The 15787-nt window shown below is 43.9% G+C and overlaps 2 protein-coding genes across 6 annotated transcripts in view; both read right to left on the bottom strand.

Moving 5' to 3' along the window:
* The window catches only part of LOC118361893 (zinc finger protein 79-like), a 190887-nt gene that overhangs the window by 164557 nt on the left and 10543 nt on the right, over positions 1-15787 (bottom strand). Inside the window, exons 8-9 of one of the 5 annotated variants that reach the window (XM_052485254.1) lie at positions 8792-9662; positions 7404-7534 (exon numbers count right to left, since the gene is read on the bottom strand). The exons of 2 other annotated variants lie outside the window; for them this stretch is intronic. In XM_052485254.1, coding sequence (XP_052341214.1) covers positions 8808-9662 — 855 coding nt within the window. In that variant the 3' untranslated portion in view covers positions 7404-7534; positions 8792-8807. Of the gene's footprint in view, positions 1-7403; positions 7535-7994; positions 8138-8560; positions 9663-15787 lie in introns of those variants that run through there. 2 more of the 5 variants (XM_052485255.1, XM_052485253.1) reach the window with 2 other exon arrangements.
* Positions 9688-15781, bottom strand: LOC118361973 (oocyte zinc finger protein XlCOF8.4-like). Its single transcript, XM_035742212.2, has one exon. It carries the CDS (start codon positions 15635-15637, stop codon positions 15071-15073), a length of 567 nt encoding a protein of 188 aa, XP_035598105.1. The 5' UTR covers positions 15638-15781; the 3' UTR covers positions 9688-15070.

Genomic DNA, 15787 nt, shown 5'->3' with positions numbered 1-15787 from the left:
TTCTTTCCTTCTTAATGCGTTTGTGCCAATCAGTTGTGTTGTGACAAGGTAGGGGTGGTATACAGAAGATAGCCCTATTTGGTAAAAGACCAAGTCCATATTATGGCAAGAACAGCTCAACTAAGCAAAGAGAAATGACAGCATCATTACTTTAAGACACGAAGGCCAGTGGATCCCGGAAAATTAAGAACTTTGAAACTTTCTTCAAGTGCAGTCGCAAAAACCCTCAAGCGTTATGATGTAACTGGCTCTCATGAGGACCGCCACAGGAAAGGAAAACCCAAAGTTACCTCTGCTGCGGAGGATAAGTTCATTAGATGTAAATACACCTCAAATTGCGGCCCAAATAAATGCTTCAGAGTTCAAGTAACAGACACATCTCAACATCAACTGTTCAGAGGAGACTGCGTGAATCAGGCCTTCATGGTCGAATTTATGCTTAGAAACCACAACTAAAGGACACCAATGAGAAGAGACTTGCTTGAGTCAAGAAACACGAGCATTGGGCATTAGACCGGTGGAAATCTGTCCTTTGGTCTGATGAGTCCAAATCTGAGATTTTTGGTTCCAACCTCCATGTCTTTGTGAGACATAGAGTAGGTGAACGGATGATGTCCGCATGTGTGGTTCCCATCGTGAAGCATGGAGGTGGTGGTGGTGTGATGGTGCTTTGCTGGTGACACTGTCAGTGATTTATTTAGAATTCAAGGCACACTTAACCAGCATGGCTACCACAGCATTGTGCAGCGATACACCATCCCATCTGGTTTGTGCTTAGTGGGACTATCATTTGTTTTTCAACAGGACAATGACCCAACACACCTCCAGGCTGTGAAAGGGTTATTTGACCATGAAGGAGAGTGATGGAGTGCTGCATCAGATGACTTGGCCTCCACAATCACCCAACCTCAACCCAATTGAGATGGTTTGGGATGAGTTGGACCACAGAGTGAAGGAAAAACAGCCAAAAAGTGCTCAGCATATGTGGGAACTCCTTCAAGACTGTTGGAAAAGCATTCCAGTTAAAGCTGGTTGAGAGAATACCAAGAATGTGCAAAGCTGTCATCAAGGCAAAGGGTGTCAACTTTGAAGAATATCAAATATAAAATAGATTTTGATTTGTTTAACACTTTTTTGGTTACTACATGATTTCATAGTTTTGATGTCTTCACTATTATTCTACAATGTAGAAAATAGTAAAAACAAATTAAAACCCTTGAATGAGTAGGTGTGTCCAAACTTTTCACTGGTACTGTACATTGTTTAAAAAAAGTTGACGGCGCTCGTGGTCCTGTCAAATAGTTGTAATTTACCCTTACTGCCATCACTAATTGGTGGTGTAATCCACTAAGGCAGTAAACCCAGAGACGGCAAGGTACGATGGCCGCGAGTTCGAATCCTCCTCTGGGCAAGGATTTAATTTGAGGAAAAAGTGCTCCACTGTGGGCCCTCGACTGAAATAATGGACATGTGAAAAAGTAGATGATAAAAATGCATCTAAAACATTGTAAATGTAAGTCTACAATTCTATGTAATATAGCCAATAGTAGCAATGATTATTTATATAGTAGTGCCAGTAGCCTGTGTGTCGGTCAGCAACAGGAAGAAGAACCTACTCATAAAATGTATTGGTCATCTTCATTTACAGGGTTTTGCCTGCACTTCTCCTCTTCACACAATTAGTGTAAGCCTAATATCTAGCTTCTTACTTTCAGTTGTCTCTATGACTATGAACACACCCTGAAAACAGTGAATGGTCTTAGTTAATTGAGTATAATTGCCTTTGAAGTAAGGGATCTAACATTAAGTAGCCCTACTTTGAGATGTGAGGTATCATGATTTCTTTCAATAATGACAGGAATGGAGGAGGTCTTTATCCTAGTGAGATTGCTAAGGCGAACACCGCCATGTTTAGTTTTGCCCAACCCAGGTCGAGGAACAGACATGGTCTCAATGGGGATAGCTGAGCTGACTACACTGACTGTGCTAGTGGCAGACTCCACTATGCTGGCAGGCATTGTGGAGCTGGAGGAGTTAGAGCCCTGTCTATGTTGGTAGATAAAATAAGAGCACCCCTCCAGCTAGGATGGAGTCCGTCACTCCTCAGCAGGCCAGGCTTGGTCCTATTTGTGGGTGAGTCCCAGAAAAAGGGCCAATTATCTACAAATTCTACATTTTGGGAGGGGCAGAAGACAGTTTTCAACCAGCGATTGAGTTGTGAGGCTCTGCTGTAGAGCTCATCACTCCCCCTAACTGGGAGGGGGCCAGAGACAATTACTCGATGCCGACACACATCTTTCGAGCTGATTTACACGCTGAAGCTCTGTTGCACTTGGTGACCTCTGTTTCATCCTAACATCGTTGGTGCCGACGTGGATAACATTATCTCTATACTCTCTACACTCGCCAGTTTTAGTTTTAGCCCGCACCATCTTCAGATGAGCCTAAACTCTCACTGCTATGCGGATGACACACAGCTGTACATTTCAATGAAACATGGTGAAGCCCCAAAATTGCCCTCGCTAGAAGCCTGTGTTTCAGACATAAGGAAGTGGATGGCTGCAAACTTTCTACTTTTAAACTCGGACAAAACAGAGATGCTTGTTCTAGGTCCCAAGAAACAAAGAGATCTTCTGTTGAATCTGATAATTAATCTTAATGGTTGTACATTCGTCTCAAATAAAACTGTGAAGGACCTCGGGGTTACTCTGGACCCTGATCTCTCTTTTGACGAACATGTCAAGACTTTTTCAAGGACAGCTTTTTTCCATCTACGTAACATTGCAAAAATCAGAAACTTTCTGTCCAAAAATGATGCAGAAAAATTAATCCATGCTTTTGTTACTTCTAGGTTAGACTACTGCAATGCTCTACTTTCCGGCTACCCGGATAAAGCACTAAATATACTTCAGTTAGTGCTAAATACGGCTGCTAGAATCCTGACTAGGACCAAAAAATGTTATCATATTACTCCAGTGCTAGCCTCCCCACACTGGTTTCCTGTCAAGGCAAGGGCTGATTTCAAGGTTTTACTGCTAACCTACAAAGCATTACATGGGCTTGCTCCTACCTATCTCTCTGATTTGGTCCTGCCGTACATACCTACACGTACGCTACGGTCACAAGACGCAGGCCTCCTAATTGTCCCTAGAATATCTAAGCAAACAGCTGAAGGCAGGGCTTTCTCCTGTAGAGCTCCATTTCTATGGAATGGTCTGCCTACCCATGTGAGAGACGCAAACTCGGTCTCGGTCTGTGGGGGCTGTGCTTTGGCAAAGTGGGTGGGGTTATATCCTTCCTGTTTGGTCCTGTCTGGGGGTATCATCGGATGGGGCCACAGTGTCTCCTGACCCCTCCTGTCTCAGCCTCCGGTATTTATGCTGCAGTAGTTTATGTGTCGGGGGGCTAGGGTCAGTTTGTTATATCTGGAGTACTTCTCCTGTCTTATCCGGTGTCCTGTGTGAATTTAAGTATGCTCTCTCTAATTCTCTCTTTCTTTCTCTCTCTCTCGAAGGACATGAGCCCTAGGACCATGCCTCAGGACTACCTGGCATGATGACTCCTTGCTGTCCCCAGTCCACCTGGCCGTGCTGCTGCTCCAGTTTCAACTGTTCTGACTGCTGCTATGGAATCCTGACCTGTTCACCGGACGTGCTACCTGTCCCAGACCTATTATTTGAACATGCTGGTCATTTATGAACATTTGAACATCTCGGCCATGTTCTGTTGTAATCTCCACCTGGCACAGCCAGAAGAGGACTGGCCACCCCTCATAGCCTGGTTCCTCTCTAGGTTTCTTCCTAGGTTTTGGCCTTTATAGGGAGTTTTTCCTAGCCAACGTGCTTCAACACCTGCATTGCTTGCTGTTTGAGGTTTTAGGCTGGGTTTCTGTACAGCACTTTGAGATATCAGCTGATGTACGAAGGGCTATATAAATAAATTTGATTTGAATTTGATTTGTTACCACCTTATTAATAGGCCTACCACGTGCAGTAGGATGCGTTGATTAGTTGACTGTCAGGTGTATTGTAGAACAGGGCCGGTCCAAGGCATAAGCGGCCTGAACCCCATGGCAAAATGTGTAGAAATACAGCAACTTTAAAACTGAAATTCTCTCTGCCGTCAAAGGGCACAAAATGTTTTGCTGTGAGGTGGTGGCCCCCCAATCAAATCTCGCTTAGGGCCCCCAAAAGCTAGGACCGGCCCTGCTTTAGAAGATAAACGATAAACTTTCCTCGAGTGTGGATGCTCACCAATGTGGGTTTGAGTCCGGACTCGTGATCAACTTTAAAAAAAAAACGAACACTTACTGCAATACTGCCATCTGTAGGAAAATAATGAGTGTTTGACTTTAAGGTCGCTCCTTTGCTTGTGTTTGTTCTCCTCAATCTACGTCAACATTTATAATTGGCTGATGCAGAACTTGTTCCAGGAAATAATCACTGTCTTCTGGTGAGGTTCGCATCAGACTAACGTGTAGGTTATCTGATGGGACCAGCTACAATGTAGCCTACTATTGCGTGCAAGTAAATTAATGAGTGAAACAGAGTAACTGTTTAAATTTAAACAGTTTCTAATGTTCACAAGTATGGCTCTGGAGTGTTTACCCATCCCCACTATGTTTGAGTCCTATACTGTAGTTTCAGAAGGACTTGATTGTTTTTAAACCCATCATGGTGGACATAAATATGATGTTGTGGGTAAATATAAGTCAGTTATGTCAAAAGTCAGACAAACATGACTAAACTACCTTGAACAGTAGGTGTTAGTGTGTAGTATTTATATTGAAGTGTATAATGCATATAAAGTGCTGTTGTGTGTCTGCAGAATAGAGTGAGGTCAGATGTGATATATACTAAAGAGAGTCATTAAAAGTCTTAGAAACGTCCCATTGTGTTTATTAAACAAACAATTGTTAAATACACCATATGAAAACCACACACACACATATCTCTGCGTACCCGGCAGACATTTCAGCTTGGATGTCTGCCCACCACCTCAAGCTCACTCTTCCTCCCAGGGAAGGCCTACCCAGCTCCAAGCTCTACAACATCCGTAGAGTACAACCCTTACTCACACAAGAAGCGGAGCAGGCCTTAATCCCCGCAGTTGTCATTTCCCGTCTAGACTTCTGAAGCCCTCTGTTGGATGGGTTCCCCTCCTGTGCCATCAAACCCCTGAAACTTATCTGGAACGCTGCAGTCCGCCAAGTTCTCCCATGTCTCCCCGCTCCTCGGCACACTCCACTGGCTTCCAGTCAAAGTTCGTATCCACTACAAGACCATGATGGTTGCCTACAGAGCAGCAAAGTGAACTGCCCCTCCCTACCTTCAGGCTATGCTCAAATCCTACACCCCAATCGAAGCACTCCATTCTGCCACCTCTGGTCTCTTCAACGTCCCACCCTTACAAGTGGTCTGCTCTTGCTCAGACCAGTCAAAGCTGGATGGAACCAGCTTCCCCCTGAAGCTAGAACAGCAGAGTCCCTTCCAAAAAAAGAATGAGTCTTCCTACTAGCACTGACTTTGCTGCTTAGTACTTTATTTAAGGAAATGTACTTGCTACGACTGTGTTACGTGGTTGTTTAGCCCAGCTTTCTTAAAATGAATGCATTAACTGTAATTCACTGTGGATAAGAGTGCCTGCTAAATGACTAAAATGTACATTTAAAATATGTCTCAATCTGTATGAACATAATATAGCCTACACAGTACAAACACAATATGTAACAGACTTTTTAGGCTTATAATATGCCTTATATATCACAATGTCTGGATGCAATATTCTACCCAGGAAAATTCAACACTGACATATGTTACTCTCACTATTCTAAATGCACCTGTGGATATTTTCTGTTGACAATGAAAATTAATCTTTGTCTATAATGCAGGATTTGATCTAAATGTCAGAGGCTATTGAGTGGAATGGTTACTTTCAATGTTATAGAGTGGAATGTTTTCTCTGCTGGTGTATCCTGAGGTAGCTCCTCTCTGTAGCTCCTCTCGGAGAACCTCTTCCTGCAGTCCGTATAGGCGAACAGACTTTTTCCTGTGTGGACCTTCAGATGCATCTTTAGCTTGTTCTAGTTGGTGAAACTCTTCTTACACTGGGGGTACCTTTAGGGTTTTCCCTTGTGTGGACCCTCTGGTGCCTCTTCAGGCTGGACGAGTGGGAGAAGCGCATCTGACACTGGGTACAGCTGAATGGTTTCTCCCCTGTGTGGACCCTCTGGTGCCTCTTTAAGTCACCAGCCTGGGTGAAGCGCATGTGACACTGTGTACAGCTGAAGGGTTTCTCTCCTGTGTGGACCCTCTGGTGGATTTCCACCTTCTGGATGCAGCTGAAGCCTTTGTTACAGAACATGCAGAGGAATCGTTTCTCTCTACTACTGCTTGATGTTGCTCCCTCTCCCTGCGCCTGGGCTCTAGATCTGTTGTTTGAGTTCAATACCTGATCAAAAAGGACACGGCCGTGTGAATTGGTAGGCCCCATCAACGTGGACACTGGGTCTCGATCCCTGAGTGTGTGTAAAGGGGAGTGGGTCGTGACATTTGGATTTGTCTCTAAGCGTTCCCTATAATCTAAGAAATCTCTACCTTGTGAGTGTCCTTCTCCTGAGGGAGTCTCGTCTACATTCCATGTCAGAGGAACATCACCCTCCACTTTTACAGTCACCTCATCTAAGACTATAACCTCCCCTTTCTTATCTAGGCACTCTTCAGAGTATGCACTACTGCTGTACAGGTTCCAGTCCCCTCTAGACAGATCAGTCTGTGTCTCTAAACCCAATGATATGTTGCCAGAGTCCATCTCTGTAGTGTAAGAACAAGACAGATCACTGCCAGCCTCTAACACGTCACTCGAGTCTCGATGGGAATGAACTTGAACCGCCCTTGAGCTCAGGTTATCGTAAAGTAAATAATCTGAGCTGGGAACAGGAGGACAGCCCAGTCGCCCCAGCCCCTCTGGGTCTGACCTGTGGTCAGATCTTGTGTGTAAAAGTCTTTGTGTTTCAGTTAAAGTCTCTGAGTCCGTCTCTGACTTGAGGACGGCGTTCGGCGGTCCACTGACCTCCGTGATTCTGCGTCGGGTCCTTGGCGCGGTGGCGGTGAGGTCCTCCGTGGCTACATTGGACACTCCAGTCTGGATGTCTCTGCTGTTCGGTGGGTCCTCCTCTCCTTCAGACCTTTCCATCTTGACCCCAGGACCAGCAGCCTCTGCATCTGCAGACTGACACAAGAAGAGAGGAGGTTATTACCAGTAAATTAGTTTAATTGGATAACAATATCTCAGGGAAGTTTCACAATATGTTAGATATGTAAGGGTGAACATGTAAGCAAATTAATAGCCAAGGGGAGCCATTTGATGTACTGTAAATTCTAATGTTACACTAAGACAGTAACCTCGATCACGATAACATGCTGGGTTGAGGTTCCACTCCCCTCATCAACATTAATTGGTTGGTCATCTCTACACGCATTATGTGCCGCTTGCTTCACAAAGCTCCTGTGGCCTCGAGTGAGAGATCCTCCATCTAAGAGAGTGATTGGGGGAAAAGAGGTGCTTCAATTAGGTACTGTCAATGCTCAATGCTATATTGTACACTATTGAAACTGTCTAGGATGTAAGCTAACACTTCTTATAACTTCTTGATATACCATTTATTGTTCCATGCATCATGTTATTTTAATTGAGTTTGACAACAGGACATGCAGTAAATCCAGAATCTGGTTAGAATATAATATTTTGTCCTAGTGCAAGAAGCCTGGTCCCAAACTATTTGTGTTGTTGTTGCAAGATGGCGAGGTAAACAGGGTAAGTATTGCATACTATCCAAACACTGACCAAGATCCAATTCTGGTTCACACATCTGAACACATGTGCAGAGAGGAACGGGGCGACAGCCTCGGCAACATCAAAATGTACCTCTTGCCATTCCTCTATATCGGTCGATGATCTTGACACTACTGTGACGACTAGCGAGGACGCGCTCCCGCGCCATCTTCAGTTCCAGTAGCTGTAGTTTCCTCCGCAATCCCCTGTTTTCTTTCTGGCTTTGAGTTATTTCCAAACGAAACACTGCATAGTCGTCGTCTACGAGTTTACAGATGTCTGCCACGGCTGCATTTGCTAGTACCTCCATGATGGAGGCGATTTGAGTGTGAAAAATCATACAGTTAGCCATTGTTAGCAGTTTTAGGTAACACTTGCTAGCTATCAACCAAGTCCTGTCTTCAACGCGAATTAGACACTACCTGAGGTAACTAATGTAATGTTGTGCAGTCATTTTTTGAGTTCCAGGTTGGCAATAAGCGTCTAAATAACAACAAAAACGCTTTCGTAGAAAATGTTCTTGGTCACTGTTCACTTCCGTTTACACTGAAGTAAAAGGATCTTATGGGTTGGCGTCATAGTTCAAAGGGTGTGGTTAATTGAAAAAGTTATGCGTGCTGTTTTTTTGAAATACGGTACTGCTTATTACGTTATACATCAAATCTCCTATTCATGATCACTATATTTCAAGGTAAGACCAGACTTTAGAAATAAGTGTTAGCAAGAATAGAGTTGAAAATAATGACTTTATTACGTCTACTAAGTAAGGTAACTATTCAGTTGTGCTTGAACTAGCCTAGGTTTACAGTCTCTCTAAAAACAGATTTACACAAGCCTGTTTCAAATGACAAGTTAACAAAGGATTAATCAGGGGTATGTGGTCAATTACCCCAAGACACTTCAAATGATAACTATAATATTTTAGCTAAAGAATAGTTCCCGGATATCCCCTGCTTACATCTCAAGCCACACTGCTACAATTTCTCCCCGTTGTGGACACTCCTATGTCTGATAAGGCTAGTCAGGAAGGAGAAGCTCTTGTAACATAGTTTGCACTTGAAGGGCTTGTCCTTGGTGTGAACGGTTTGATGAGTCTTCACATAGTACGCATGAGCGAAACGTTTTCCACATGTGGGGCAGGCGTACGGCTTGTCGGCGTCAGTCGTAATGCTCGACTTCCCACATTGTGACGCATTGACACCAGAGGAAGTAGAAGCAGGATCCACCACACTCAAGTGGTTAGTCTTTGAGCTCCCTCCTTGACCTCTAGTCATTGTTTGTGTGTTGTTGGTATGGTGTGCTGTGTTATAGGCTAGGAACCTCTCGTGGTGAACGCCCATCGTGACTCTGTCTGTATTCGTGGGGAAACCATGAGGTAACTGAGGAAGGCTAGACCCAGGTCTCCTATGAACCCATTCACTAGGCATTAGATGAGACCCTGAAGGAGAAGACAGACTTCCTGTTAGACTACCACCAAGGGGGTCTCCCACCACTCTCTGTGAAGGCTGAAGCCCAGGGTGACCTGCTCTGTTCATCATAGATACTGTGGTGTTTGTATCATAGGAACAGGAGGGTCTCTCTCTATCAGCTCCGTCTCTCTGTTGACCATCAGGACTGGGGTGGCTTAGACCACCTGTCCACTGCTTGTGTTCTACGTAGTGGAGTCTCTGTCCCTCGCGGTTGGGTCCTGGTTCTGACTCGGAAAGGAAGAGCAACGGTTCCTGATCCATGGTCCTGATCTGGTGCCAGGGTTTGTGACCAGCCGCTTCATAGGTCCAGTCTCTCCTGCCAGTAACATCAGATATCAGTAGGTCCTCGTGAACTGGAGACTGTAAACAAAGATGGTTCAGAAGAGCATATAAAAAGATTTATACAAGAATCTCTTTCCTGTCCACACAAACATGGCAAGATACAAAATGTTAACCACAGTCAAGCCCATCTCTAACACTGTGATTTAAGAACCTAACAATATGGAGCTATTGGGAGTTTATTATATAAATATAAATAACTCAGCAAAAAAATAAACATCCTCTCACGGTCAACTGCGTTTGTCGGCAAACTTAACATGTGTAAATAGTTGTATGAATATAACAAGATTTAACAGACATAAACTGAACAAGTTCCACAAACATGTGACTAACAGAAAGTGAACAGTGTGTCCCTGAACAAAGGGGGGGTCAAAATAAAAAAAAGTCCGTATCTGGTCTGGCCACCAGCTGCATTAAGTACTGCAGTGAATCTCCTCATGGACTGCACCAGATTTGCCTGTTCTTGCTGTGAGATGTTACCCCACTCTTCCACCAAGGCACCTGCAAGTTCCCAGACATTTCTGGGGGGGGGAATGGCCCTAGCCCTCACCCTCCGATCCAAGACAGGTCCCAGACGTGCTCAATGGGATTGAGATCCAAGCTCTTTGCTGGCCATGGCAGAACACTGACATTCCTGTCTTGTAGGAAATCACGCACAGAACGAGCAGTATGGCTGGTGGCATTGTCATGCTGGAGGGTCATGTCAGGATAAGCTCACAGGAAGGGCACCACGAGGGAGGAGGATGTCTTCCCTGTAACGTACAGCGTTGAGATTGCCTGCAATGACAACAAGCTCAGTCCGATGATGCTGTGACACACCGCCCCAGACCATGATGGACCCTCCACCTCTAAATCGCTCCCGCTCCAGAGTACAGGCCTCGGTGTAACGCTCATTCCTTCGACGAAAAACGCAAATCCGGCCATCACCCCTGGTGAGACAAAACCACGATTTGCCAGTGAAGAGCACTTTTTACCAGTCCTGTCAGGTCCAGCTATGGTAGGTTTGTACCCATAGGCGACGTTGTTGCCGGTGAGGGCTGGTGAGGACCTGCCTTACCTGCCTCAGTCCAGCCTCTCTCAGCCTATTGCAGAAAGTCTGAGCACTGATGGAGGGATTGTGCGTTCCCGGTGTAACTCGGGCAGTTGTTGTTGCCATCCTGTACCGGTCCCGCAGGTGTGATTTTCGGATGTGCCGATCCTGTGCAGGTGTTGTTACACGTGGTCTGCGAGGGCGATCAGCTGTCCATCCTGTCTCCCTGTAGCGCTGTCTTAGGCGTCTCACAAAACGGACATTGCAATTTATTACCCAGGCCACATCTGCAGTCCTCATGCCTCTTTGCAGCATGCCTAAGGCACGTTCACGTAGATGAGCAGGGACCCTGGGCATCTTTCTTTTTGTGTTTTTCATAGTCAGTAGGAAGGACTCTTTAGTGTCCTAAGTTTTCAGAACTGTGACCTTAAATTGCCTACGGTCTGTAAGCTGTTAGTGTCTTAACGACCATTCCACAGGTGCAGGTTCATTAATTCTTTATGGTTCATTGAACAAGCATGGGAAACAGTGTTTAAACCCTTTACAATGAAGATCTGTGAAATTATTTAGATTTTTATGAATTATCTTTGAAAGACAGGGTCCTGAAAAAGGGACTTTTCTATTTATGCTGAGTAATATACAGAGACAGACAGACATAAGTCCAAACAGTCTGCAAATGATACAAAATAACCAAGTTAGTCAGCAGAGTCAATTTAGTATTTCTTTTAAACAAAATGGCATTAGAATCATTTTTATGATTGCACAAAACGATACATGACAAGTAGAATAACTTCTTACGGTATGGTAACCTCGCTTTGATCAAATTAATTTGAGAATACTTTGGAAAAGGTTCAACATTACACACAGCTTCATGTCAAATAAACATGAATTAAGGCACTATGATTGTCTAAAACACCTAAAATGGGACAATGCTAAAGTGATGAAAAGTGACAGACACCATCACATCTACTCTGCCTCAATATACTCATTCTTTCCTCTGTTCATCCAGTTCCCAGCTACGTCCAACACCAACAGAATGAACTACAAAAAACGAACTAGTACTATATTACACATCACTACCCACTGGGCACAAACTGGTTAATTCAACGTTGTTTCAACATAATTTGTCAAAGTATTGTGACATGGAAGCTACGTGGAAAATACATTGGATTTGAAACAAGTCATGAATGTATAATTGTTTTTATTTTTACCTTTGAAACAAAGTCATCTTCAACGTAATATCCACTATAAGAAAAACATTTTTAAACAATAGTCTGGGCAGCACCTACTACTAGAGTTAATCTATCTACAAGCTCAGCCCTCCTTAGCTTGATATTCATCATTGACTATTACTAGTAAAAATTCCCTGTCTTAGTCAGTTACGATCACCACTTTATTTTAAGAATGTGAAATGTCAGAATAATAGTAGAGTGATTTATTTCAGCTTTTATTTCTTTCATCACATTCCCAGTGGGTCAGAAATTCCCATACACTCAATTAGTATTCGGTAGCATTGCCTTTAAATTGTTTAACTTGGGTCAAACATTTTGGGTAGCCTTCCACAAGCTTCCCACAATAAGTTGGGTGAATTTTAGCCCATTCCTCCTGACAGAGCTGGTGTAATTGGGTCAGGTTTGTAGGCCTCTTTGCTCACACACGCTTTTTCAGTTCTGCCCACAAATTTTCTATAGGATTGAGGTCAGGGCTTTGTGATGGCCACTCTAATACCTTGACTTTGTTGTCCTTGGCCATTTTGAATCCACTTTGGTAGTATGCTTGGGGTCGTTGTCCATTTGGAAGACCTATTTGCGACCAAGCTTTAACTTCCTGACTGAGGTCTTGATGTTACTATAATATATCCACATCATTTTCCTGCCTCATCATGCCATCTATGTTGTGAAGTGCACCAGTCCCTCCTGCAGCAAAGCAGCCCCACAGCATGATTCTGCCACCCCCATGCTTCACAGTTGGGATGGTGTTCTTCGGCCTGCAAGCCTCCCCCTTTTTCCTCCAAACATAACGATGGTCATTATGGCCAAACAGTTCTATTTTTTTGACCAGAGAACATTTCTCCAAAAAGTACGATCTCTCTCCCCATGTGCAGTTGCAAACCGTAGTCTGGCTTTTTTATGCCGGTTTTGGAGCAGTGGCTTCTTTTTTGTTGAGTGGCCTTTCAGGTTATGTCGATATAGGACTCGTTTTACTGTGGATAAAGATACTTTTGTACCCGTTTCCTCCAGCATCTTCACAAGGTCCTTTGCTGTTGTTCTGGGATTGATTTGCACTTTTCGCACCAAAGTAAGTTCATCTCTAGGAGACAGAACACGTCTACTTCCTGAGTGGTATGATGGCTGCTTGGTTCCATGGTATTTATACTTGCGTACTATTGTTTGTACAGATGAACGTTGTACCTTCAGGCGTTTGGAAATTGCTCCCAAGGATGAACCAGACTTTTTTTCCTGAGGTATTTGACTTTCTTCTTTTTGACACAACTTTGGAAGTATGCTTGGCGTCATTGTCCATTTGGAAGACCCATTTGCCTCCCAAGCTTTAACCTCCTGACTGATGTCTTGAGATGTTGCTTCAATATATCCAAATAAAGTTCATGCCTCATGATGCCATCTATTTTGTGAAGTGCACCAATCCCTCCTGCAGCAAAGCACCCCCACAATATGATGGTGCCACCGCCGTGCTTCGTGGTTGGGATGGTGTTCCTCGGCTTGCAAGCCTCCCCTTTAAACTCCAAACATAACAATGGTCATTATGACACAACAGTTGTATTTCATCAGACCAGAGGACATTTCTCCAAAAATTACGATCGTTATCCCCATGTGCAGTTGCAAACCATAGCCTGGCTTTTTTAATGGTAATTTTGGAGCAGTGGCTTCTTCCTTGCTGATCTCCCAAGGATGAACCAGACTTGTGGAGGTCTCCAAATTTTTTTCTGAGGTCTTGGCTGATTTCTTTTGATTTTCCCATGATGTCAAGCAAAGAGGCACTGAGTTTGAAGGTAGGCCTTGAAATACATCCACAGGTACACCTCCAATTGATGACTCAAATAATGTCAATTAGCCTATCAGAAGCTTCTAAAGCAATGACATTTTCTGGAATTTTCCCAGCTGTTTAAAGGCACAGTCAACTTAGTGTATATAAACTTCTGACCCACTGGAATTGTGATATAATTCATTGTAAGTGAAATAATCTGTAAACAATTGTTGGAAAAAGTACTTCGTCATGCACAAAGTAGATGTCCTATCCGACTTGCCAAAACTATAGTTTGTTAACAAGAAATTTGTGGAGTGGTTGAAAAACGAGTTTTAATGACTCCAACCTAAGTGTATGTAAACTACCAACTTCAACTGTATGTATATGTTGACAAATGTTTTATGAAAGAAATTAGGCATGAGAACCTGTGAATTATTGTGTGATAACTCCCTCCTAAGGGCTGTTTCCACAGCCCTTCGCTTCACCTTGGGCATAAGAACAGCCCTTAGTTGGGAGTTATCACAGGATAATTCCCGGGCTCTCATGCCTTATTGCTGAAACAACATCTATGTTGCTAAGAGAGATATCCGAATAGTCATCACCAATTTCAAGTTAAGATAGTTGTTTTATGAGATCACCAGTGTCTTCTCAAGTATGATGGCAATTGCACCACTATAGTGCACCACTACAGGACAGCCAGCCTATAGTGGCCACTAGATCTGCACTATTGTCTAGGATTGATGTGCATTCCCGGTAATACACTCGTTTCCCCTGTAGACCGGCTCGTACATAAAGCGTCCCCCAATCAGGCTGCAAAGGCATAATTTTCCTCCTTAACTAGCTTTAAAATGGTACTGCATGTGCATGTACATAAGCATGTGTACTGACTCAATAATGCAACATTTTCCACCACTTATCAGACAACTTAGGATGTTACACACTTGGCTGAAAGCGGTGGACAACATCTTAAGTTGTCCAAAAATAGTGGGAATTTGGTAGTGCTATTAGATCAATCACAGTCATAACACATTCAGTTGTATATAAATAACAATATCTGACATTGTATTCCTATGGTTGAAAGCTCAGTGATAACACAAAAAGTGACAACTAAACCAAAAAATCTGACAGATTTTTCCATTGGAATTTGGTTTAAATTTTTCTTGGTTGAAATCTGTGATAACACATTGGGAATTCAACAACCTATTAGCTGTCATTTTGAGTAGGTGAAAATAGATTGGAATCTCATTGATCAATGTATCTACCAAATATTAACCAGTTCTATATGTTGAAATGACGTGGTGTACCCAGTGGGTATACACTATTCATGGGTCATGTGCATTTTCTGCTGGTGTATCCTGAGGTTGCTCCTCTCTGAGAACCTTTTTCCGCAGTGCGTGCAGTTGAACGGACTCTCTCAAGTGTGGACCTTCAGGTGCATCTTGAGATCGTGCTGGCGTGAGAACCTCTTCTCACACTGGGGACAGCTGTAGGGTTTCTCCCCTGTGTGGACTCTCTGATGCCTCTTCAGGTTGGACGAATGGGAGAAACTAGCCCGGCAAAGGTGGCAGCCAAAAGGTTTCTCCCCTGTGTGCATCCTCTGGTGGATCTCCACCTGTTTGGGGAAACTGAAGGCTTTCCCACAGAATGAACACGGGAAGCGCTTCTCTTTACTACTGGATCTGCTCATAGCGTTACTACTACTGTCATTTGTCAATGGGCTTGTGTAGCCATTTAGTGTTGAGGAACTGGCATTGTCTGAGGTTTGGTTTAACATTATGAGAGTGTGAGGAGGATGAAGGCCAGGGAGCATCTGTGTTGTTTCAGGGTCCATGTTCCAGTTGATAGATCCTATAGAAGGCAGGCTGAAGACCGCATCTGTTAGGGGGTTAACCTGAGGCGCCATCAGTCTCTCTGAATCACAACTATAGGAGCAGGACGGAGCATCGCTAGCCGAGTCTGTGTCTGTTCTCTCTCGCCACATACCAAATCTACACCTCGCCCTGGTCTCAGCCAGTCTGTTGTCATGGAGACTAAGTTTGGTTGTTGTTTTGTGTTCGACTGTCTGTTTCTGGTTGTGCTTAACAGTGTTGTTCCCCAGCCCAGAGTTGAGGACGCTGTCCCATCCACTGAC

Source organism: Oncorhynchus keta, chromosome 29 (assembly GCF_023373465.1).
Source record: "Oncorhynchus keta strain PuntledgeMale-10-30-2019 chromosome 29, Oket_V2, whole genome shotgun sequence".
NCBI classification, from domain to species: domain Eukaryota; kingdom Metazoa; phylum Chordata; class Actinopteri; order Salmoniformes; family Salmonidae; genus Oncorhynchus; species Oncorhynchus keta.
The sequence above is the reverse complement of the archived record's forward strand: the minus strand, read 5'-3'. Positions and strand labels throughout refer to the sequence as shown.

What these genes read in the sequence shown, in the direction of transcription:
- LOC118361973 (XM_035742212.2), bottom strand. Translation starts at nt 15,637, where the DNA reads ATGTGGCGAGAGAGAACAGACACAGACTCGGCTAGCGATGCTCCGTCC.